General features: G+C 39.2%; 2 protein-coding genes across 3 annotated transcripts in view; both read right to left on the bottom strand.

The window, feature by feature from the left end:
• Positions 1-3,230: 3,230 nt before the first annotated feature.
• LOC131792840 (tripeptidyl-peptidase 2) overlaps positions 3,231-20,765 on the bottom strand; it is a 49,715-nt gene continuing 32,180 nt past the window's right edge. For both annotated transcript variants that reach the window (XM_066168519.1, XM_066168518.1), the window contains exons 23-41: positions 20,263-20,417; positions 19,459-19,575; positions 13,122-13,219; positions 12,782-12,878; positions 12,494-12,631; positions 11,900-11,944; positions 11,159-11,355; positions 10,180-10,258; positions 9,401-9,487; positions 8,888-8,943; positions 8,680-8,776; positions 8,430-8,486; positions 7,804-7,877; positions 6,489-6,537; positions 6,181-6,238; positions 5,579-5,632; positions 5,123-5,184; positions 4,521-4,643; positions 3,231-3,978 (exon numbers count right to left, since the gene is read on the bottom strand). In XM_066168519.1, coding sequence (XP_066024616.1) covers positions 3,889-3,978; positions 4,521-4,643; positions 5,123-5,184; positions 5,579-5,632; positions 6,181-6,238; positions 6,489-6,537; positions 7,804-7,877; positions 8,430-8,486; positions 8,680-8,776; positions 8,888-8,943; positions 9,401-9,487; positions 10,180-10,258; positions 11,159-11,355; positions 11,900-11,944; positions 12,494-12,631; positions 12,782-12,878; positions 13,122-13,219; positions 19,459-19,575; positions 20,263-20,417 — 1,733 coding nt within the window. In that variant the 3' untranslated portion in view covers positions 3,231-3,888. The remainder of the gene's footprint in view (positions 3,979-4,520; positions 4,644-5,122; positions 5,185-5,578; positions 5,633-6,180; positions 6,239-6,488; positions 6,538-7,803; positions 7,878-8,429; positions 8,487-8,679; positions 8,777-8,887; positions 8,944-9,400; positions 9,488-10,179; positions 10,259-11,158; positions 11,356-11,899; positions 11,945-12,493; positions 12,632-12,781; positions 12,879-13,121; positions 13,220-19,458; positions 19,576-20,262; positions 20,418-20,765) is intronic.
• Positions 15,986-17,008, bottom strand: LOC136281609 (melanocyte-stimulating hormone receptor-like). The gene has a single exon (XM_066168268.1). It carries the CDS (start codon positions 17,006-17,008, stop codon positions 15,986-15,988), a length of 1,023 nt encoding a protein of 340 aa, XP_066024365.1.

The raw sequence follows: 20,765 nt of genomic DNA, 5'->3' as shown, positions 1-20,765 counted from the left end.
AAGCTTTCGGTAGCAAGCAAGTCGTTATATTCAACTCAAGATACATGCCTGCCATTCCTCGATGAAAGCGATTTGAGAAATATTCTTTGACTTGTTAGATGAATTATCTCGCATCCGTATTTTCGCACTTGAATAACTTCAGTCTTTCCATGAAATAAGTTTAAATCGTTGAATAATTAACTATTGTTTTAAAATCCACCTTTTCAGCCCTTCATTCAAAAACAATGATCAGCAATGCTAAAATATACTACTTACATCATTAAAATTCTTCTCCCATCTTTTGAGAAATAGTAAATACAAGACCTCTTACACCGATATTCTCATACCCTCAGAGAGTGAGAAAAATATTTGCCCAGGACATAAATGCAAAGAAGATCTAGAAAAGAACCAGTTTTGAATAAGAAATAAACTTATCCTTGATAAACATTTATTGTGATGTTAATCCTCCGACGGAAGAGAGGTTGTCTGTTACCTTTGAATTTCGTTCTCCGTTGCATGCACGAGTAAGCATGAGAAAATAATTGCTTGAAGCAAATTTAAGTCAAAAAAGCTATAAAACAGAGCTTAGGTGAAAGATGTGCGGGATATTGGCGATAACAATACAAAGGAAATTAGAAAAACAAAGGGTCGCGGTGAATCGGCTTTTAAAAAAGCAAGCTAAGAGAATACTGTATGGCTAATTTTCGGATTTGCACTCCGTTTTTCTTTGATTCTTTCCTGTCTCTTACGCAATTTGATTATCATACACAAATTTTGCCAGTTTACGGCAAATATTGACAATCCAGGTTTTCTTTTCTTTTTTTTTTTTTTTTTTCTTTTTGCATAAATAAAACTTTGTCATGTAATCAATTCACACCTGACTGTGACTGTATTGCCTTCAATTGCGAAGTCGAAGAGAAGGCATCAAAGATATACTGCATTGCCTGGTGGGATTTAACTGCAGAGCGAAACTAATAACAGTAAGACAGTAGTAAAATGACGTTGAAATGGAGAAAGAAGAAGCAATTCTAAGTGACAAAACTTATTGATTTCTCGGCTCGATTTTAGGACTCTGCTAAGTGTGTTTGAGGACACTTGGATACATTCTTATTGTGTTGAGTCTCGATAAATGTCTTGTGAGTGGAATTTCTCTTTAAGTTAATTACCGAGCATCGTGTGAATTAAGCCCTCCTATAAACGAAATATCACACCATGTGTTCTGACGGATGTTGGCGTATAAAATACATTAGGATATAAAACACATTATTTAACCATATGCATCTCTAACAATGTGTGTTTCTGTAGGGAAAAATCAGGCGTCTATCACCTTTGGAAAAGAAACCAAAAAATTACTATGAATTAACACGGCTAGTAGAAAACAACTCTTTTTGAGCTTCTAGAGTCAATTTTGAGATGTTGTTTTAGCCATGCACAGCTCTCAGAATTGCTCGATTTGTAAATTCTCATAAAAAAAATTTGATACACTTTCAAGGAAACAAGTTGTGAGAATTTACAACAGAGGGATAAGCTCTGGAGAATTTTAATTCGTTTGGTTCTTGGGAGCGAAAGGGCGTGTGAGTAAGTTCTGCTATATGGGCGCCTAATGATGTTGTACACCTGTCACTATTGCAACATTGCATTGATTTAACTCCCATGAGTGACCAAGACAGAATTTCTCCTCACATTATCGATACAATTTCGAGAAAACAAGTGATGAGAATGAAGAGAAATATCAATTAGGGGATCATTAGTTGATCCAATATCAAATTCTCTGAATTAATATTATAAGATTTGTACGGCAGACAGTAAGGAGAACTACTAACAAGATCTTGGGAATGAAATAATTAAGGGATTCACAGCATTCCTCGGATCGTGTTCTCTCTGGATCGAAGTTTTGACCGCCATCGGTTTAGGACGTTTGAGGTCTCCCAATAACTCCCTTTACCAATTATTTTCGGTTGAAACGGTAGCTCGTTGGAACTGCCATTACAGTATTCTGAATTTCTGTAGACTCGCTCACATCGAAGTGTCACTTAAGCTCTTTCGTCAGTTCTCTTGCCGGAGTTATTAAGGTTTCTTGTGTTTTTTTTTCCCCGTTGTCTTTCCTCATTGACTCACTTCATCTTTTAGAGATAAGGCAAAATGTCTAAAAATCTGAAATTCAGTGCACTTGTGACCTTACGCTACGAAAGTATAAAAAAAATCCGAGCTGCCAAGTCGAGAGAAGAACCCTTTCTTCATTGGAACTTACCCTTTACAGCCTAACCTCAGTATGCATATTCTCCACACCGTTCTCTATACATTTCCTGAGGCGTTGGCAAAGAGAATATGTTTCAAAGTCGAGAGCTTCTTAAGCTGGTGATCGGTATCTTTATTCGGCTCGTGACGAACCTTTATGTTTGATTTTGGGGTGATATTGTAAGGAGGAAGTAGATGCTAATCACCCTCAGGGTTTAAGGGTTAAGAGGACTTTGTAGCCAACGAATCTGATGAACACCAGTGAGGTCGACTGCTGTATTTAACATCTTTTGTTTTCCATAGCCTGCGTATCAAACGCGCACGCGTTATTGGTCTGTTTTGCGGCGTTTTCCTCATCGTTTACAGCGAACGTTTCCAACGGCTAGAAGAACCTAGAGCCCAGGACCAACCAATAAAGCCCGCGAAAAGACAGCTGGGTACCCACGTCTTTTCAACTATTTTAACCTTGCTTGGTGCTGGTTGAAAAAGTTCAACTTGATCAATCAAATACAAATTTGTCCCAATAACCCAATAAACCCACCAACCTAAATTGGTTACGTTCAACAGAATGCACCTTGATGTTCAAACGGACTAAACTTGAGATAGTTTTGAGGGAGGTGGCATAATTATTAGGCACCTCCACCTGCGAACTTTTTCTGGTGTTCAAATCTAGGAGAAGTCCCTCCTATTGTCCGTAGTGCGAGTCAAAAGAAAAAATAATCAGCCAAAAAAATTAAATATTGACGCGCCGAACTCTACTTTTCTTGCGCCTCACTCCCAGAATTCCACACGGCGCGTTACTATCGATGTTTTTTTTCTCTTCTACCGATTTGTTCTGATTCGCGCAACGGACTTCGCCGAAAAGCTGGGGCAGAAGTAGTCTAGTTAAATCGACTCATCTTGCACTTAAAATAACCACATGGCTGCGTCGAGAAATCATTTTGTTCATGAGTGGATTTTCACTTGCTTAAGTCGGTATTACAAAACTTTCACTTCAAAAAGAACGGCCGAAACGTGACAACAGCGTGTTTTTTTTATTAGATTCATTTTTGAATCGATCTGTTCATCAAGCAGTTTTACATACCCTTGACAACATTTGAAAATTGCGTACTTAACCTTTTCACAGGAAAGACCAATATGTTATATCTCCTTCAAATTAAACTATACTTCCAGGTAGAAAAGTGATAAGAGCACAGACATATCAACCACGTAACACGGATTGATTGAAAACAAAATTCTCTTTTCTTAAATAGTAAAAATAGTATGTCAGACAATACAGAGAATGAATGAGTTGCCAGTAATCGGATCCTTGTATTTGCGCGTGATGAAAATGCAGCGAAAAAGCGTTGATCTCTCTCCAAAATGGCTTTTTTTTCGGAAGTCGAAAAGACCTATCGCCATACATTTCTTTCTAGCAACTACCAATGTTTGCCCCGTGGCGATTCCTGAAATATTTGCGCGTAAACAAGGATTCGATAACTGGCAACTCATTCATTGATATTTTGATCTGAGAACAAGAGTGAAAGGTCTAAACAGCAGTGTCCAAATACAAAGAAGTGCATCATGTAAGTAAATTTAGTATTTTTCGTGCTACACGTGCCCGCGTGCATTTAATTCAGTTAAACCTGTCAAAATGAAACAACGGTATAAAAGCTACAGCAAAAGTGTTCATTAAAACGGCTGATAGGAGGCAGGATACTTCACCGGAAGACTCTCTCTGGTGAGTCGCGCACAATGTTCCCAGCCAAGCTTCTCGAACAACTAAAAAACAAACAAGGAAAAAGCATGTTGAATGATTGTTTTTGTTATTTTGCTGAAAACTACGGCCCCGTCTTCAAAACGACAGGTACATTTTAAAACGCAGTTCCATTTTCACGGTTACGCCTACCATCTACTCTACAGCAGGTTAAATTTCGACCGAATACGATGCTTTTCGAACGTGCCCTTCTTTTTTTCTTTTACAACAGCGGCGTTTTATTTTGCCGTATTTTTTTTTGTCTTTGCGAATTTTCTGATCGAGGACTGCCCGCAAAAACCACCAAAAAATTAAAACCCTTCAAAATTTTTCTTGCTATTCGGAAAAGAAAAAAATTCGTAAAAAAGGCGAGAAACGGGAAACGAATTAAATCCAGCTAGTTATAACTTTGCACCTTCACTCACGACAACTTATGATGGCAACACTGTGACAGGCTGGAACAGGTTACTACACGGCGTAAAAGTTCATCGCACACAAAACTAAATAAACAAACTTTGCAAGTCAATAACGACAATAGAGATCGAAAGATAAAGCTGATGTTACTAACCAGGATGTTCCTGTCATCGTTTACCCTGTTAGGCGTGCCATCGCCATTTTGTTTCATTGAAGCCTTCAGGGCAAGGCCATAGAGCTTCATTGCCTGCGCGCGGCGAATGTAAAACGGCAGAACCTGAACATAAAGAAGCGCGTCAGAATCAAGTATGAGACCTACGAGAACATTTTCCCTTGGAAAGAAACTGTTTTTATACGATTCCGGTTCTCCGGGCTTGCTGGGCTATCGATATAACAATCTTCAATTAAGTGTAGACAATAATCTGATATTACTTTGGTTTATTTTACTTCGCTACATGATTGGTGTAGAAAACTCGTGCCAGTTTCTTAACCAATCAGAGTCAAGATTAAAACCAATCACGACTTGGTCACTCGCGTTTTCCCGCGCTTCAGGTAATTTATTTGTTTCACTTTGAGGCAAAATTCTTCCCAGTTATCGGGCTCGGTGAAGAGGTCTTGAATTGCACGTAACTGATAAAGATGGCTTAAAAGAAGCCGTTGAATTGAAATTGATTCAATTTTAAAATGCAGTTAAAAAATCAATCAATTTTCGAGGACCTTTAGATCAAGACAAAAATGTATCTTTTGAAGACTTACCTTAGGGTCTGATGCGTCAATCCACTTAACAAGTTCCTTGAAAGTCTCATCAAGTCTTTCATCTGACGGAAGGAGAACAAGGCAAACTAAAAACATCGGCGATAAATTTTCCAGAAATAATATGTGTAAGCGCACTTTCTTACTAATAAACAGGAAACTTAGCTGAGAATTCCTTGAGGGACTACTAAAAACGATGACTTAAATTAGGTTAAGTTATGCGCAATCCTCGGTAAGATTACAAGAAACTTTTACTTGAATTCTGACCACAAGCAACACCAAATAAAAGATATCCGAAAAATGCGCTTTAACTAATACCCAGATCCCTCTACTGGCTGGCTGACCAGCCGGACACTGAGGAACTGGGTAGAAGATCAGATGATCACTGAGAACCACACGACCTGAAATCATGATGGAAAGCATTGTAATAACATGGTTGCTCACAGATTCTGCACTTACAGATTGCTTCCTCTGTCTCCGCCTGGTCATCCGAACTACTTGCATCTCCTTCGTCTAGCGATTTAAAATGAGAGACATTTGGAAAAAGTACGTGACACGAACTTTATCTAGTTCAAACTTCACTGCAATAGATAAGATTAACCCTTTAAATCCCAAGAGGGACCAAAACAAAAATTCCCCGCACAATATCAAGCAGAGATGAATGAGAGAGAAAATAGGGCCAAATACGGGATTACTTGACCCAATGCCAGATTGAGTGGAGGCGCGGTGGCCTCACGGTTAGTGCGCTCGACTCCGGATCGAGTGGTCCGGGTTCGAGCCTTGGCCGGGGTCACTGTGTTGTGTTCTTAGGCAAGACACTTTACTCTTCCAGGTGTAAAAATGGGTTACTAGCAATATGCTGGGGGTAACCCTGCGATGGACTAGCAGCCGCTTCATGCTAAGGAAACCGGAGTTAAGCGTTGGCCCCATGATGCCACTTGGGCCTGTATAAAGGCTTTACCAATGCCAGATTCTCCAACTAACATGGCAGACACAAAAGAGAATTACTACTGAGACCTTGGGATTAAGAGGTTTAAGGCAAGGGTTTGAAGTTGTTTCACCTGTGGTTTCCTTACTATCTGGAGATTTTTCCAGTATCCTGTCAGCTAGAGCTATTCCCTAAGTAGAAAAGATTAAAGCAGAACTTTCAAGTTGTTGAATAAAAAATACTTTATAACTACAGCAACTGCAGAGTGGAAGACAAAACAAACGAGCAATAATGGACTACCTTCTTCAATGCCATTACCCTTGCATCTACCACCCGTTCTTAGCTTGTAACAAGCTCTCCATTACCCCTTAAATGGAACTGATACAAGGACTGAAAAGAAGCTCTCTCCGAAGCTTTCTCTGGCTTAGGGGGAACACTTACCTTACGACACAAAGCGTCTATTAATGTAGCTTTTTGGCTGTCTTTCTCACTATTGGATCATAAAAGTGACATGCAATTAGTTGGACAAAGGATCTACCAAATAATTTGGAGACAGTTCATACAGAACTATAAAGGGGGGAGAGGGGGAAAGTTTCTTGAAAAACTGTGCTGCTGCGTCGGTGGGGGGGGGGGTAAAACAAGATAAATTGATTTTGTCAACAGAGCTGATAATGTAAATGGACCATCGTAAAAGCTCTTAACGATGGCCAATTTACATTACCAAACAGAATGATAGACAATTATTCCACGAGCGCGCGTTGGATATAAGAAGATAGATAGTCATATCCATTTTTGAGAGCTCAAGAATTTATACAATTATTGCAAAACTATCCAAGTCTAGATATGTAACAAATAAATATATACATTTTAGAGAGAAAAATTCAATTTAAACAAAATCTGTTGCACTGAAAACCACAACCTATGCCGCAGACAACCCGCAATTGACGGCGCTTTCGTGTTTTCTCTGGTGTAAGAACCTGTGAAGTTTCTCTTTGTTTTGCCACAATTATTTTTCCACGGTCTATTGCTTTGAATGCTCTATTTCCTTTGTCTAACGTCACTTGTGATCGTAACAGGTTCTTAAACCAAGGATCTGCCACAGTTTTTACACAGATTTTGAGTAACACGTCAGGCGGGGAGGTTTGGCAGATTGAAAATTGCAGTCCCTAGCCAATCAAAGATTATAGTGTGCTCACAGAGCAATTTTAACCCTTTAACTCCCATGAATGACCAAGACAGAATTTCTCCTCACAATATCCTTACAAAATCAAGTACATAAGAGATGAGAATAAGGAAAAATATAATTTAAGGGATTCTTAGTTGATCCAATACCAAATTCTCCGAACTAACATCATAAGAACTGTATGACAGACAGTAGAGAGAGTTACTGATAAGATCTTGGAAGCGAAAGGGTTAACTGAGAGTCGAAAGTAATCCGGGATTGCTTTGTTTTTGCGTTACTTTGATCTGTGATTGGTCCTGAAAACTCGCATCTCTCTTTCAACCAATCAGATGCAAAACTAAAACCAATCACGACTTGGTCGCCCGCGTTTTCCCGCGCTTTAGGCAGTTTGATTGTTACCTCTTTGAGTTCTCATCGGCTCTCAAAGATATTTACTTTCTCCTGATTGACTCTTGTGATAACTTTGGCTTTGAATTACGACACTCAATTGAAAAGCGCTCAAAACAAAACATAAAATTGGACAGAAAGTATCAAATATTGCTGATAGAAATATCCTAGGTTCAGACTCAATACCTCTTGATGATAATGGCGTCTGGCCGAGTGTCGGTCTTCATACCGTAATAACTGGACAACTCAACAAGATCTATCTAAACGAGATAAGATGAAAAAACATGTCAGTCTCTTACGGCTAATTGAATGAGTCGCCATTCGGTTCCTACATGATTCCAACAGTCAGTCAGTCAGTGTGACAGTCAGTCGGTCGGTCAGTCAGTCAATCAATGTGACAGTCACTTGGTCAGTCAATCAATCAGTGTGAGTCAGTCAGTCAGTCAGTCAGTGTGACAGTCAGTCGGTCAGTCAGTCAGCCAGTGTAGCAGTCAGTCGGCCAGACTTACAGAAGAACAGTCAGACATTTGTAAAGGGAATAAGTTTTTAAGGAAATTGTGGTGCTGCGTCGGAGGGGGGCTATTAAAAGATAATTTTTGGATCAACTGAGTTGATAATGTAAATTGGCCATCAATGTGAAGAGTTTCTAAAGCTGATATTTCGAGTGTTAGCTATTACTCAGAGCGAATAGAGGAATTGTGGGTTGTGCATGTGTGTTTATATGCTGGAAATGAAGCTAGGCTACTGGTGCAGGATTTAGACTGTCTATCTGTGCGTGTGTCTCTCTCCATCAACTCATTCTGCACTCTTACCATTTGTATGACTTTTTCTGCTGCAACTATAACTTGTGGAAGCCTTTGAAGTCTATCCTTTGGGAACGATAAAAAAAAAGACGCAAGTAAAATTCTACCCACAAATTTTTGGTATAAGTTGCATGCACGCTCCTGTTTTGTACAACTGTAAGCACAACTATAAGGTATCTATCAGGTAAAACAGTATATCGCAAAAATCCACAGAGAGAACGGAGTATGAAAAAATAAAATCATCTGATATCTGACATACTTTGGAATTGTCTAAGAAATGGAGTCTTGCTACATGTAGCGGTAAATGATCAGAATACTGCTCCGCAAGCTCGTCATACAGAGTTACATCACCAAGTCTAAAATGTGAAAAGAAAAGAATGAACAAATGAAAATAAAAAATGGGAGGGGGGGGGGGGTAATTTGACTTTTTTAGTCAATGACATTGACTAAAGATAGACCTGACTTACTTTGGTATCCAAGAGATTTTAAGGTCCCTCATTGCCTCCTCAAACTGTTGTTTCATCTGAAAATTTGCACAAAACGTTGAGAAAAGCGAGCTGAACGAACGAAAATGTAACACATGATCATCAGGGGGTAGTTATGTTCTTCTTTTGAGTGTCAGAATAAATAGTTGAGACTGGTGAGGACAATTAAGGAATGTAACGTCAAATGTTGTGCTTCATGAGACTTCAGGCAGTTTCAATCCTTTTCCCTTTTTATCCCTAAAGGACAACTTATCATTTATCACCTGAGGGGGTTGGGGGCGCATCTCTTTTGGGGGGGGAGGGGGAGGGGGAGGGGGAAGTTACTCTCCTCTAAAAGATTTTAAATGGGGACTGTAGAAAATTGACTGCTAATGAGGGGGGATCATCGCAATACCACAGAGCCTTATGGGGGGATCAGGTAAATTACATTGTGTCACAACCTAAGTCCTTCGACACCCTTCCGCCGCCTTGGCCCTCCCGGTTCCTTGGACTAACCTCTTTTTCCACCGGTTTGGCGGTAGTTGCTTTGCTGTTCTGTTTAATAGGTGCAGCCGGAACAACGTACTGAAGTGGGTAAGCGCACTGAAATAATTGATATGAGAAGTTGAAAAAACAGCAACCACAAAAGTAGCACCTGTATCCTCTACATTCATAACTACTCAATTTGTGTACATAACTGCCATAATCCTTTTTTTTTCCTGATGAAATCCTTAACATTTTGCCGAAAAGGAAGACATTTACAAAATGCATCCGTGGTATTTCAATTTTGATCTTACTGACGTAAGCATATGACGATCAGTTCAATGACAGTGTTCAGAGTGCTTGTGTTTCTTTCTGATTGGACAAAAACAGTCGATTCATCTTTCAATGATTCAACTGGCACTCGACGAAAACGGGCTCGACTAGCGCTAAATCTAAAATACGTCTGCTGGTTAACAAGCAAAACAAGTGAAAAACCAGAATAACAAACAAGTCTAACACCTTTCTCGGAGCTACAATTTCTTTAACCCTTTGCCTCCCAGATTAAATTTGTAATTCTCCTTACTTTCAACCATACAATTCTTATAATGTTCGTTCAGAGAATTTAGTATTGGATCAACCAATTATGCCCAAATTGATATTTTTTTTCATCATTTATCTGGTTGATATTGTATTGATATTGTAAGGGGAAATTCTATCTTTGTCACTCATGGAAGTTAAAGGGTTAACTGCAACAGAAAATGTCTTCAATTGTAGCTCACTTGCGAAGATAATTCAAAATAAATCTCTCTCACCGCTTTTTTTACAGTCTCACTTTTCACGTAAGAAACTGTTCCCTTCAGGATGTGCCCAGGTTTAGCAGCTTTGGGAATCCTATATCACAGAGGAAAAAATGTCCAGTCAAATGTCGTGAAAGCCCAAGTCGGTGAGCAACTAGTACTGAGAAGATCTGAGACGACACAAAAATTGCCGGAGATTCTGTTTTAAGTTTTCTCGGATGAGGAAGGTAAAGTCCGCTGACAAGCTACATGGCTCACATCGCCCAGAGCTTATTCTGGTGTCCGTAGCATCGCGCAGTTTTAAGTATGGATATTTTCCCTCGTTGGACGATGGTGCATCGCAGGTTTTCATCAGCGTTTTATCACGCAGTAAGTGGAATGAATGTAACTACAATCCCGCGAGACAAGCTACCTTGAGGCTACAATAACTGAAGAGGCATTTCAGAGGACTTAAAAACCTTTAGAGGGATTCTCCTTAAATTCAAAACCAAAGAAACATCCAATCAGATCAAAGTAAAATATCACGAGCAACCACTGAGATCTCAAAGTAAAAAAAACCAAAACTGACCAAGTCGCGATTGGTATCAGTTTTGAATCTTATTGGTTGACAGGATGGCACAAGTTTTCTAAGCCAATCAAATGACGGAGTAAAGCAAAACCAAAGGTATTTCGGGTCATTTCTGGCCCTTGAAAATTGCTCTATGAAGAAATTAATATCTCTGATTGCTCCTCTATTTTTCAAACCACAATCTTGGACAAATTTCTTTTGTTAACTCGTGAAAACTTCCAATTTGACCCAAGACCAGCAAAATTAGTTTCGGCCACTACATTCCCTTTTTTAACGTTGGAATACTAAAATGAAAACTTCCGAAACGTAAAATTATTCATTACAAATTACACAGGGGTGCAGAAGCGTAGAAATCACGAATAGCATGTTCTACCCCTTGTGAACGAGGCTGTAGTTGTAGAACTCAAGAAATGCTTGGTTACTTACTTGTCATCTCCTGGAGGCATTATGTAGACAGGACAACAAGAGCCCGGTCTTTTATTGCCTGAATTGAACTTGGTAGATTTCATTGCGGCGAGACGTGAGGAATGTGTGTCTAGAGTGATAGCGGGCGAAAGTTTCTGCTCTATTAAGGTGACGGTGTCTTTCAATTTCTCAAGTTGATCTTTGTTGTCATGTCGAACCTGACGATGGTGAGAGAGTACAAACAATGAGAACGGTTTTAAATTCAGGAAGAGAGTATTAACAGCAGGAAACGTCGAGCAACTCGAAAGAATGTCTGACTCATCTTTTTAGATATTTTTAACACAGGTTATCATCAGACACTAGTTTAGTTTTGCTTTCCTTTTCAGTGAAGGATATTGATGGCGGGTGCAGATCACGACGACACAGAGAGGGTAGGCGGTAATAGAGAACCCTAAAAAAAATGAGCACAACTTTGACGTGTTCGCCTTGTTCCTTAGGGCAAAACGGAGTTAGCGTTTCAGCCTTACTAGCGTCGGCTTCGGCCCAAAAAATATGGGGACCTTCTTCTCCTGCATTCTCCTCAGCCTCTTTCCAAGATCTGTTGATTAACACTCCTTCCTCTCCCCCCCCCCCCAACGAATCCAAATCAAGACCGAATCTTCTAAACTCGACAAAAATGCGAGTAAAACGCGCACGCGAAAGCAGCACTCGCGTGACCTCTCGCGGGTGCAGATTATTTCAGGCTTTTTCGAGTCATCTTACCTGAAGCTTCAGCACGTAATCTCCCTTTTCTAACTTGACTGAGTACTGCAAAGAATTAGGAACCAAGCAGAACGAGTTAGAAATTGGATCAGAAATATAAATTTTAAAGTGCTATACTATTCCCTCGAGCCAATCAGTCGCGGAATAATTTCAATTAGATTCAAATTGAGTAAAAAAAACTGTTTATTAACCCTTCCGCACCCCAGATTTCAAAAGTAATTCTCCTTACTGTCTGTCTGCCATACAATTCGTATGAAGTTCTAAGAATTTGGTAATGGATCAACTAATAATCCTCCACTTGATATTTTCCTTTTTTGGTATCACCTGTCCGCTTGATATTGTATTGATATCGTGAGGATGATTTAATTATGTCTCGGTCACTCATAGGAGTCACAGAGGCAAAGAACGAAGTTAATCTTTTGCTACTAGCTTAGGACAAAGACAATCTGAGTTTTCCAAGATTCTAACCTCAGTCCTTTGGATTTCGCGTTCGATGTTCTACCACTCAGATACAGAAAACTCGTTAAACTCATTGTTGTCCTCAACCAGTTGAAAATTCAACCTGGATTGGATGTAAAACCAAACTCTCCTTACCCGGTCAGGAAATGCATCTCCGCTTCCCAGCATCCTTTTGTTAGAGTCGAAAATCATCCACAGTTGAGACTCGTATTCAGATTCGTATAACAAATCAGACAGGTATGTTGCATTGGGACTCACTTCACCCGCTTTGGACTTAAAACAGTATAAAACTGGTCAGAAAGGAATGTGGAATCCGTACTTGAAAAAAACAAAACAAAAAAAAAACCGCATGGGCAGTCCAATCGAAATGCTTGACGTATAAGATTGTAAAAAAGAAACATTTACTTGCACCTTAAGACGTACCTGGTGAAAATTATAAGTGAGAGTTAAAGCAAAAATTTGCCTTCCGTTCGGCAAGACATCTCTCGAACCGAGCGCGTTGATCTTGTATTCTGAAGGTCTGCAGGTAAATCGAAAACATACATAAGTTCATGTCACGCAAACGACTTCATTTCGCGTCCGAGAGTCACGCAAATCTTCCTGGCTTGACGTCACGCTAACGCACAACTTTCTACAAGCAAAATGAGTCACGCACACCAAACTCAAAGATGAAGAATCCAATGAAAAGAAAAAGCCAACAAGCTCAGCTGCTCTACATTGCATGACAGTCAGGTGACATATAAAGACAAAAGCGTCTGAGTACCTGACTGGCTGTGCATGTGTCTTGAGCGATACAGTTGGGTTGATTTGTTCCTCCCTCAGAGCAGTTTTAACATCCACTCGGCAGACCTTGGACGTTTGCTGCAGCAAAAGTAGAAGAATGCAAAAGTGTCCAACAGCTGTCCATTTGTGGTATATTAAGTGTAATTAGAGCACTGGAAATGAGGCCTTCGAAATATGTCCCTTGTCCTTTGACACTACAGTTAAACCCCGATAACTCGAATTCCCCGCCAACTCGAAGCAAAACTGTTTTTCCTTGGATTTGCACCATATATTTACTGTAATTTTAACCCCTATAACTCGAAACCCCAATACCTCGAAACAATTTTTACTTCCCTTCGGGTAATTTTCTTTGAAATTTTACCCACGATATCTCGAAGTCGATTTTCACTTTTGCGGACAAATAAGCCATGACATTTTGCACCGGAAGATTACATTTAATCTCATCTATTTGTTTAGGTAATCACATGATTTCGAGTGCAATTTGGAATAAATAAGCACGAGTAAATTTTTTCAAAGACTAACAAAATTGCACGAGCCCGTAGGGCGAGTGCAATTTGTGGTCTTTGAAAAAATTAACAAGTGCTTGTTTATTCCAAATTGCACGAGAAAAATCATGTGATTACCTGTTAATAATATACATGGAAAAATACGAGATGGTCTATCATAATTAAACATGAGCAAAGCGCGCGCATCAAGTGCAAAAAATAATTTATTCAAACCGTGCGTTCGGTCAAAATAACCGCGTACGATCAAAACAATAATATGCAATGATATCTTCGCATCTTTAAGGTGCAAAAAAGTTCAAAGTCCGGCTAAACAGTTCAAGGAATTGTTCAGTCTGTGTCCGAATCACTTTTGATGAAATGGAATCGTCGTTTCCGAGGTTTAACCATGTTTGTTTTTAATTTCGGCGTTGGATCGCTCGAGCAAAGTGTTAAGCCGGGTCGGCTCGTAATTTTCGATTTCCTCGGCAATTCCCTTCTCTAAACACCACTTTTTCCAAACCGACAACCAAAAAGCAGCGCCTTTTACAGTGTTTTCATTGTTTAAGCTGTTTTTCAGCTGCGGTGGCGAAAGAAAACCTACTTGAAACGCCGGCCATTGTTTCGCTCGCAAATTTTCAAATTTTCAAATTTTGTTGCGACATCCAAGGCTTGCATTTAATATTGGCTATCTGTGAGTTTCTTTGATTATTGACCAATCAGACTGTCTGATTTGTTTCTCTCTTTGCACTGAATTAACCCTCTTCTGCACTGAATTAACTCTCTTCTGCACTGAATTACCTGAAAACTGCATTTATCTTAACCAATCAGAACTGAGTCATTTTTCCATGTATATTATTAACTATGAAAAATTGAACTTTGTTTTGTTTTGTCGTTTTTGGCTCTCACATTGCGAGAAATCTTACAATACAACATTTATAAGCATAGACCCTGTTTAATCAAGTGTTTCTAGTCTTTTTGTTCAAAACCCCTATAACTCGAAACCCCGATAACTCGAAGTAATTTCAATTTCCCTTGGTAATTCGAGTTACCGGGGTTCAACTGTAGTAATTTTCGTTATATGTGCTTGTAACTCCAAACCAAATTCAGTGCGGCCGTTACTCTAAGCGCTTTTCGATTGAATGACGCGAAACTTAAACCACGTTATTCTAAAAGCCAATCAGAAGAGAAAGCACAAGGAGCCAATGAGAACTCGAAGTAAAAACAAGAAAACCGCGTGCGATTGGTTTTAGGTTAGAATTTGATTGGTTGAGAGAGTGGCACGTGTTTCCGGGGCCAATCAGAGAGCAAAGGATACCAAAAACGCATTCTAGGTTTACTTTCTGCATTTAGTTGAAAATTTCTCCAAAGCTGAATTGGAATTGGTATATCAAGATGCATCTTCTTCCAAATATAAATGGAAGGCTGAAGTGTAGGCTTGTGTCTAAGCTCGTAAAAGTGGTCTTGTAAACTATTTTCTAAAAATAAAATTGGTTACAACTTGGTAAATAATATTGAGCATTATCTCGATTCTGAATTCAAGGGAATAACTAAAAAACTATGGCAGTATTTATCTGTTAAAGAACTGATGTTTGAAAATAACGAAACAGTTTGACGCCAACTAAGTCATATTAAGGTAAAATGTGAAGTCTGTACTGGAGCCTACTGACACAAGACATTGACCCAGTTACGTCTCGAACCTAGACTCCTCGACCCGGTGTCCATGGCACTGACCATTAGTTTTATGCTGTAGATATTAGAATTAGGCGGATTTGTTGATGACGTTGATGAAGAAGAAACAATATCGATGGCAAAGAAAAGAATTACACATAGAAGGAAGTCCAAGTGAGATTTGTTATTCAAAAGGCGACGCATTTTTTTCTTCAAAATATGTGCATACAAATATGCTACATACACATGAGGATGGAACGACAATGAATTAAAAATTTACTTGAGAAATTTCACCAAGGTTTCCTGCTAATTCTATTTGACAATGGTAGGCTACATATGAGTACTATAATAAAAATGAGAAAACAGAGCAAATCCATTTTGCAAAGTTCCTTGATTGGAAAGTTCAATTTTTCTTTTTACTAGTTTCATTCTAATTTCAAAGAGTGACAAAAACCTTGAAGCGCTTGGCATTTTCTGTTATCTTGAACTCATCCGTGCGTCCATTACTTCCGCAAACTTTAAATTTACTGTTTGTGTATCAAAGAGTACACAAGCTATTTTATCAAAAAGTCGCTGCACTTCTAAAGCTCCTTACGCCACTCACACATTGTTTCATAAATAATTGGAATTGCTCTATCGCTTTTACGACGTTGTATCGCTCAGTTTTAAGTACGTTCTCGTTTCTCCTCATTTACTCTGCGAGTACGGACTGCATGACGTCCTTGTTAAAAACAGGAGTTCGGTTGTCAACATGAACAAAACTTGAAGACCGATCGTAGTGCAAGCGAGAAGGTTGGCGTCTACGCCAAGACATGCTTCGCAATATTTCCATGATAGCGCGTTGAATGTGTCTCATCTTCCAGCAATAGATGACCGGATTCAATGATGAATTAAGAAACACGACGGTCAGTGCAAAAAGATGAAATTTCTTTAAAGTGGTACTTGTGCCATTAATCTTAATAACAGCTATACAAATTAAGTACGGTAAATAACAAGCTAGGAAGACAAGGCATACGTAGAATACACCAACAGTAGATTTAATGAGGCCCGCAAAATTCGTCATTTCAGCAGCCTGAGGTATATCTTGTACTACCATAGAGCGAATCTGATTCTTGTGGCGTCGGATTATTAAGTACATTCTGATATACACCACAAACATGAGAGTAAAACCAATCGTTGCAGTAGCAGAAACAATAAAATCCCGAAGAGAAATTGTCCCCCACAAAATAAAAAAAGACAGAAATGTGCTAGCCGTCCATATTGCCATCACCTCAACAACAACACGTTTGAACGTTACAAGCTCCTGGTATCTCAAATGAAGATGAACAGCTAAGAACCTATCCACACTAACCGCAACAACACCGAGGAATGACGCAAGTGAAAAGAAATAACCACAAACATTCAGCACAAGATAATAATTACAGCCAAGATGGTTCTGTTGTAACAATCTGACGAGAAGAGAAGTGTAAAATGGCTGAGCAAACAAACCAACACCGACATCGGAGACAGCGAGGCTCAACATATGAGTTCTCAAAGTCTTGGGCAAAGATGAAGCTTTTCGTATCGCATATATTGTTATTATGTTCCACATGATGGCAGTATGAGTTAGAAAATTAATGAAGACACAGTTGGCAATGTAAGTTGAACGAAGTTCTTTAAAGTCCGAATAAGTGGGAAGATATTGCAGAGTCACTTCACAAAAGGATTCGTTCATCGTAACACTCGCCACAAATCGATAGAACGTTGTGCAAAGAAGATGCTTTATAACCTGATTCTATTCCATTGCAATCTCCTCTCCAGAAGAGGTCATTTCCTTCTGAAATAGATATCTCTTCTAACAAACGTAATAGTCCTTAGCACTGGAAACAAACCGCTTTTAAAAGCTGGTCAGAAAGTTTGGTTTCAGGCTGAAAGATCTTTCTGAATTAATTCGTTTTAAGAACAATCTGTCTGAGGACAATTATGAAAATGTTTAAGATCTGAGAGACATCTTTCACTTGATGAAGCAATCTTTGTTGAAAGCCAATTGATCGTCTTATATTTCGACTTGGTGAGGGCGCAAAAGCGTTATTTCTGACGCTACAAATAAAACCGAGTTCTTAACCAGCCAGAATAATGATAAATTATTGATCTGATGTAAAGTTGTCAAGAAAATGAAAAACATGATTACCTGCGAAAGTCAATAAAACACGTCCACCCCTACAGACATTGATAAAGAAAGACAATTCATAGCTCAAGGGAGACAATAAATTAAAAAAGCTGTCGGAATATCAATTTTGGCATGTGAAACCATCTGCTCACTTGAAGATAACTGTACTGAAACAATACACCAGGGCGTGAAATTAATTTTTTTTTCTGATAGCCACTTGGCTCCTAAATTCATCAAAGTGGTAGCCAATTCAAAAAAAGTTGGTCGCCATTTTGAAAGACAAACAAAACCTTTTTTTTACGCTGTCATCGTTCTAGAAATTAAGTTAGGGGAAAGATCTTTAACGTGCTACAAAGGGGACACTAGGATGGAAGATATGCAATGTTTAAACTCACCTAAATCCAAGATGGCGTCTAGTTATCGATCGAGATGCATCTGCTGCGTTTTGGAAACAAACTTCACGAGGAAGTTTGCCGCGGATTTGTCTTGGCAAATCTTTTTAATTCACTATATAAGTGAATTAAAGGTTATGATGAAACATTCTAGTCGCCAATTTGGCGACTAATTTTCAGGATTTTGTCGCCAAAGTGAAAAATGTAGTCGCATTGGCGCCTGTATTAGGCGCAATTTCACGCCCTGTACACTCACAATAACTTAGGGTTTTTTTGTGGGCTTTTCAAGTTCGACTAAATTTTACTCTTGCGAAAGCATTTCCTTATTTTTCCACACTTCTTACAAAAATTATGCCAATGAGCCTCGATTTAATGTATTCACCCTAGTTTTTTTTTCTCTGGCTTGCCGTCGTTCTAGCACTTATCCTCGGTGAGCTTAGACTCATTTTTTTATGAAGTTCCAAAGACTTTCCTTTGGACATACGTCAAATAATACACGATTTTAGAACATTTCGAATAAAGATCACCGCTGCTGTCATTTTTAAACATCCCAGAGGTTGCGCATGTGCACTTGGATAAAAGCAACATGGATAATTCATTAGTGAAAACACAAAGAACCCGAGTGAGACGTTTCTTAAGCACATTTCTAAGTTTCTACGGCCAAGACTTATATTCGTTGTTGCTCTAGACTTTCCCCCCTATGTAGTTTACACTCTCATACTCTTTTTTCACACTTTGCACGGCAGCGTGATGACGTCGTCCGTAAACTTGGCTGTGCTAGCAGCAATTATTTCCTTGTTGAAAGCAGGTCTGTGTCTTCTGCGAACAGTCAACCGGTAAAGAATTGTATAGCAGGGGTAGGGAAAGGTTCGGTTATTTGCGGTCATCACTAAAACGAAGCGATCGCGTAAAAAGCAGTTGAGAAATCTCACAATAAAACAAGACCAAGATCTAATCTTACTCCAAGCGTCCTACGTATTGGAATACAGCAATTGGAGACTTAATTTTTTCTTCCTTACTCCACTCTAGACACGCGTTCGTAATCCGTCTTATTGTTTTTAAACTATTGTGCATGCGCAGTGTCTGACCGCTGTGTTATCTGACGCAATTTACTGCTTCGTGCCCAGTCGTCTCTCCGCTGACAAACGCACGCGAGGGATTGAGGAAAGGGCAAAGAACAGAACCATTTTCTATTGCCCTATCGCTGGAAATTTGAGGCACAAATGAAGCAGGCTGCAATTGAGATTCCTTAAAAAATGTCTCGGTGTTTCGGCTTGGCTTGATTTAAGAATTCTCCCGACTGTTGTTTTTCTTCCTAAAAAAGGTTTCATCAATACGTCCAACACATAAATTTCACATTAACACTTGACTAGGACGGCATATATTAACGTGCTGTTTGCTCTTGGACATTCTCGGATCACTCTCAGTTCTGTTTCCCAAGTCTCACAAGAATAGCCGGGTGACTACGCGCTGTGTTCTGATTTGTTTTAATCCCGTCTCCATTAAGTTAGTTGACGAAACAGAAACTAAACCAAAAATAAATTCGAAGTTTGTACAACTCACAGAGCGATAAAACAAATTTCGAACTACCTAAGGCGTGAAAAACTCAAATTGTATAGCTACCAGTGTTATGCTCTTTTCACTGGGATTAACTCCATGAAACGTGACACTTCTCTTGACGGCACACTCTCCTAAGCTAGCCCACCATTTTGCTGTGCACAACTCCAACGTCTCACCTCCCTGAAAAAGGAAAAGAAAACCAGAGACACAGGGTTACCAAACAAAAAATTACAGCCCCACTAACTCCTTACTTGGTCTTGCTCGTGTTTTCGCGCGCGTTTACCCGCAAGCTACACATCTTTAGCGTGATTGCAAATAGTTGCATTTTCCCGCCATTCCTGATTGTAAAATGTTTTACGAACCTAAAGTTCTAAATTTGCCTTTGGTGGCCGAAGGTTTTTTTTCCCCCAATATAAAATTACCTACGATTAACAAATACAAATCAAACTATCATATGCCACTAGCTTCTTCAGACCTTGTGCTTTCATCTGGTTGGCCAGTAAGAATAGCTCGCTATTGATTTTAAGACAAATCAATAAAAGGGGTAAGTTTCTAAAGAAACCGTGGTGCTGCGTCGGTGAGAGAGTGTAACCGGGTAATTTAGTATTATCAACGGAGTCTATAACGTAAATTGGCCACCGTAAAGAGTTTCAAAGTTGACGTTGCCATCGTCAGTCCTACGAAAGAGCGATTGGGGAATATTTTGCTCTGACGAAGGGCTAACGCTCGAAAAATCAGCTTTGAAACTTATTACGGTGGCCAATTTACATTATCAACTCAGCTGATAATACTGATTTACCCTTTTATTTTAAGACATTTAGTTTAAACACACTCTTTCTACTGCTTAAATAATACAACAGCTTGTACCTTTACTGCGAAACTAAAGGTTTTTTCGCTCAGCGATGAAAGGGGAATATATTGGAGGAACTCGTGTTCCTTAAAAGACGAAAGAGGTGACAACTGAACAGCATGGAGAATAAAGAGTCCGTAGACTTCTTCTTCAAGTGACAAGGCCGAAAATTCTGTTGATAAAAAAAAATTCAATTTGTACAGTTAACAACATCATTTCGAGTGCAATCTGTTACTAGGTACGGGTCAACAAAATTGTACGAGACCGAAGGGCGAGTGCAATTTGTATTCTTAACTTGAAGAAGTTCAAGACAGCCGAAATTTTGGCAGTGCACGCGCGCCGAATGTGTAATTTGCACGCGTGTTACATGAAAAACGCACTCGTTTTCAGCCAATCAGTAGGGCGTAAATTTCGTCATGTAAATTATTTAAAACTTAACCCACCAGATGTGATGAAATTAATTACCTCTTTACAGTGTCAACACATTATCCAGTGAAAAGGAGATGTGAAAGACTAACTT

The sequence above is a fragment of the Pocillopora verrucosa genome, chromosome 6, assembly GCF_036669915.1.
Source record: "Pocillopora verrucosa isolate sample1 chromosome 6, ASM3666991v2, whole genome shotgun sequence".
Lineage (NCBI taxonomy): Eukaryota > Metazoa > Cnidaria > Anthozoa > Scleractinia > Pocilloporidae > Pocillopora > Pocillopora verrucosa.
Note: the sequence above shows the minus strand (reverse complement) of the source record. Positions and strands in the feature narration are given on the sequence as shown.

Excerpts from the sequence above, each read along its gene's own strand:
- LOC136281609 (XM_066168268.1), bottom strand. The coding sequence starts at position 17,008 with ATGAACGAATCCTTTTGTGAAGTGACTCTGCAATATCTTCCCACTTAT.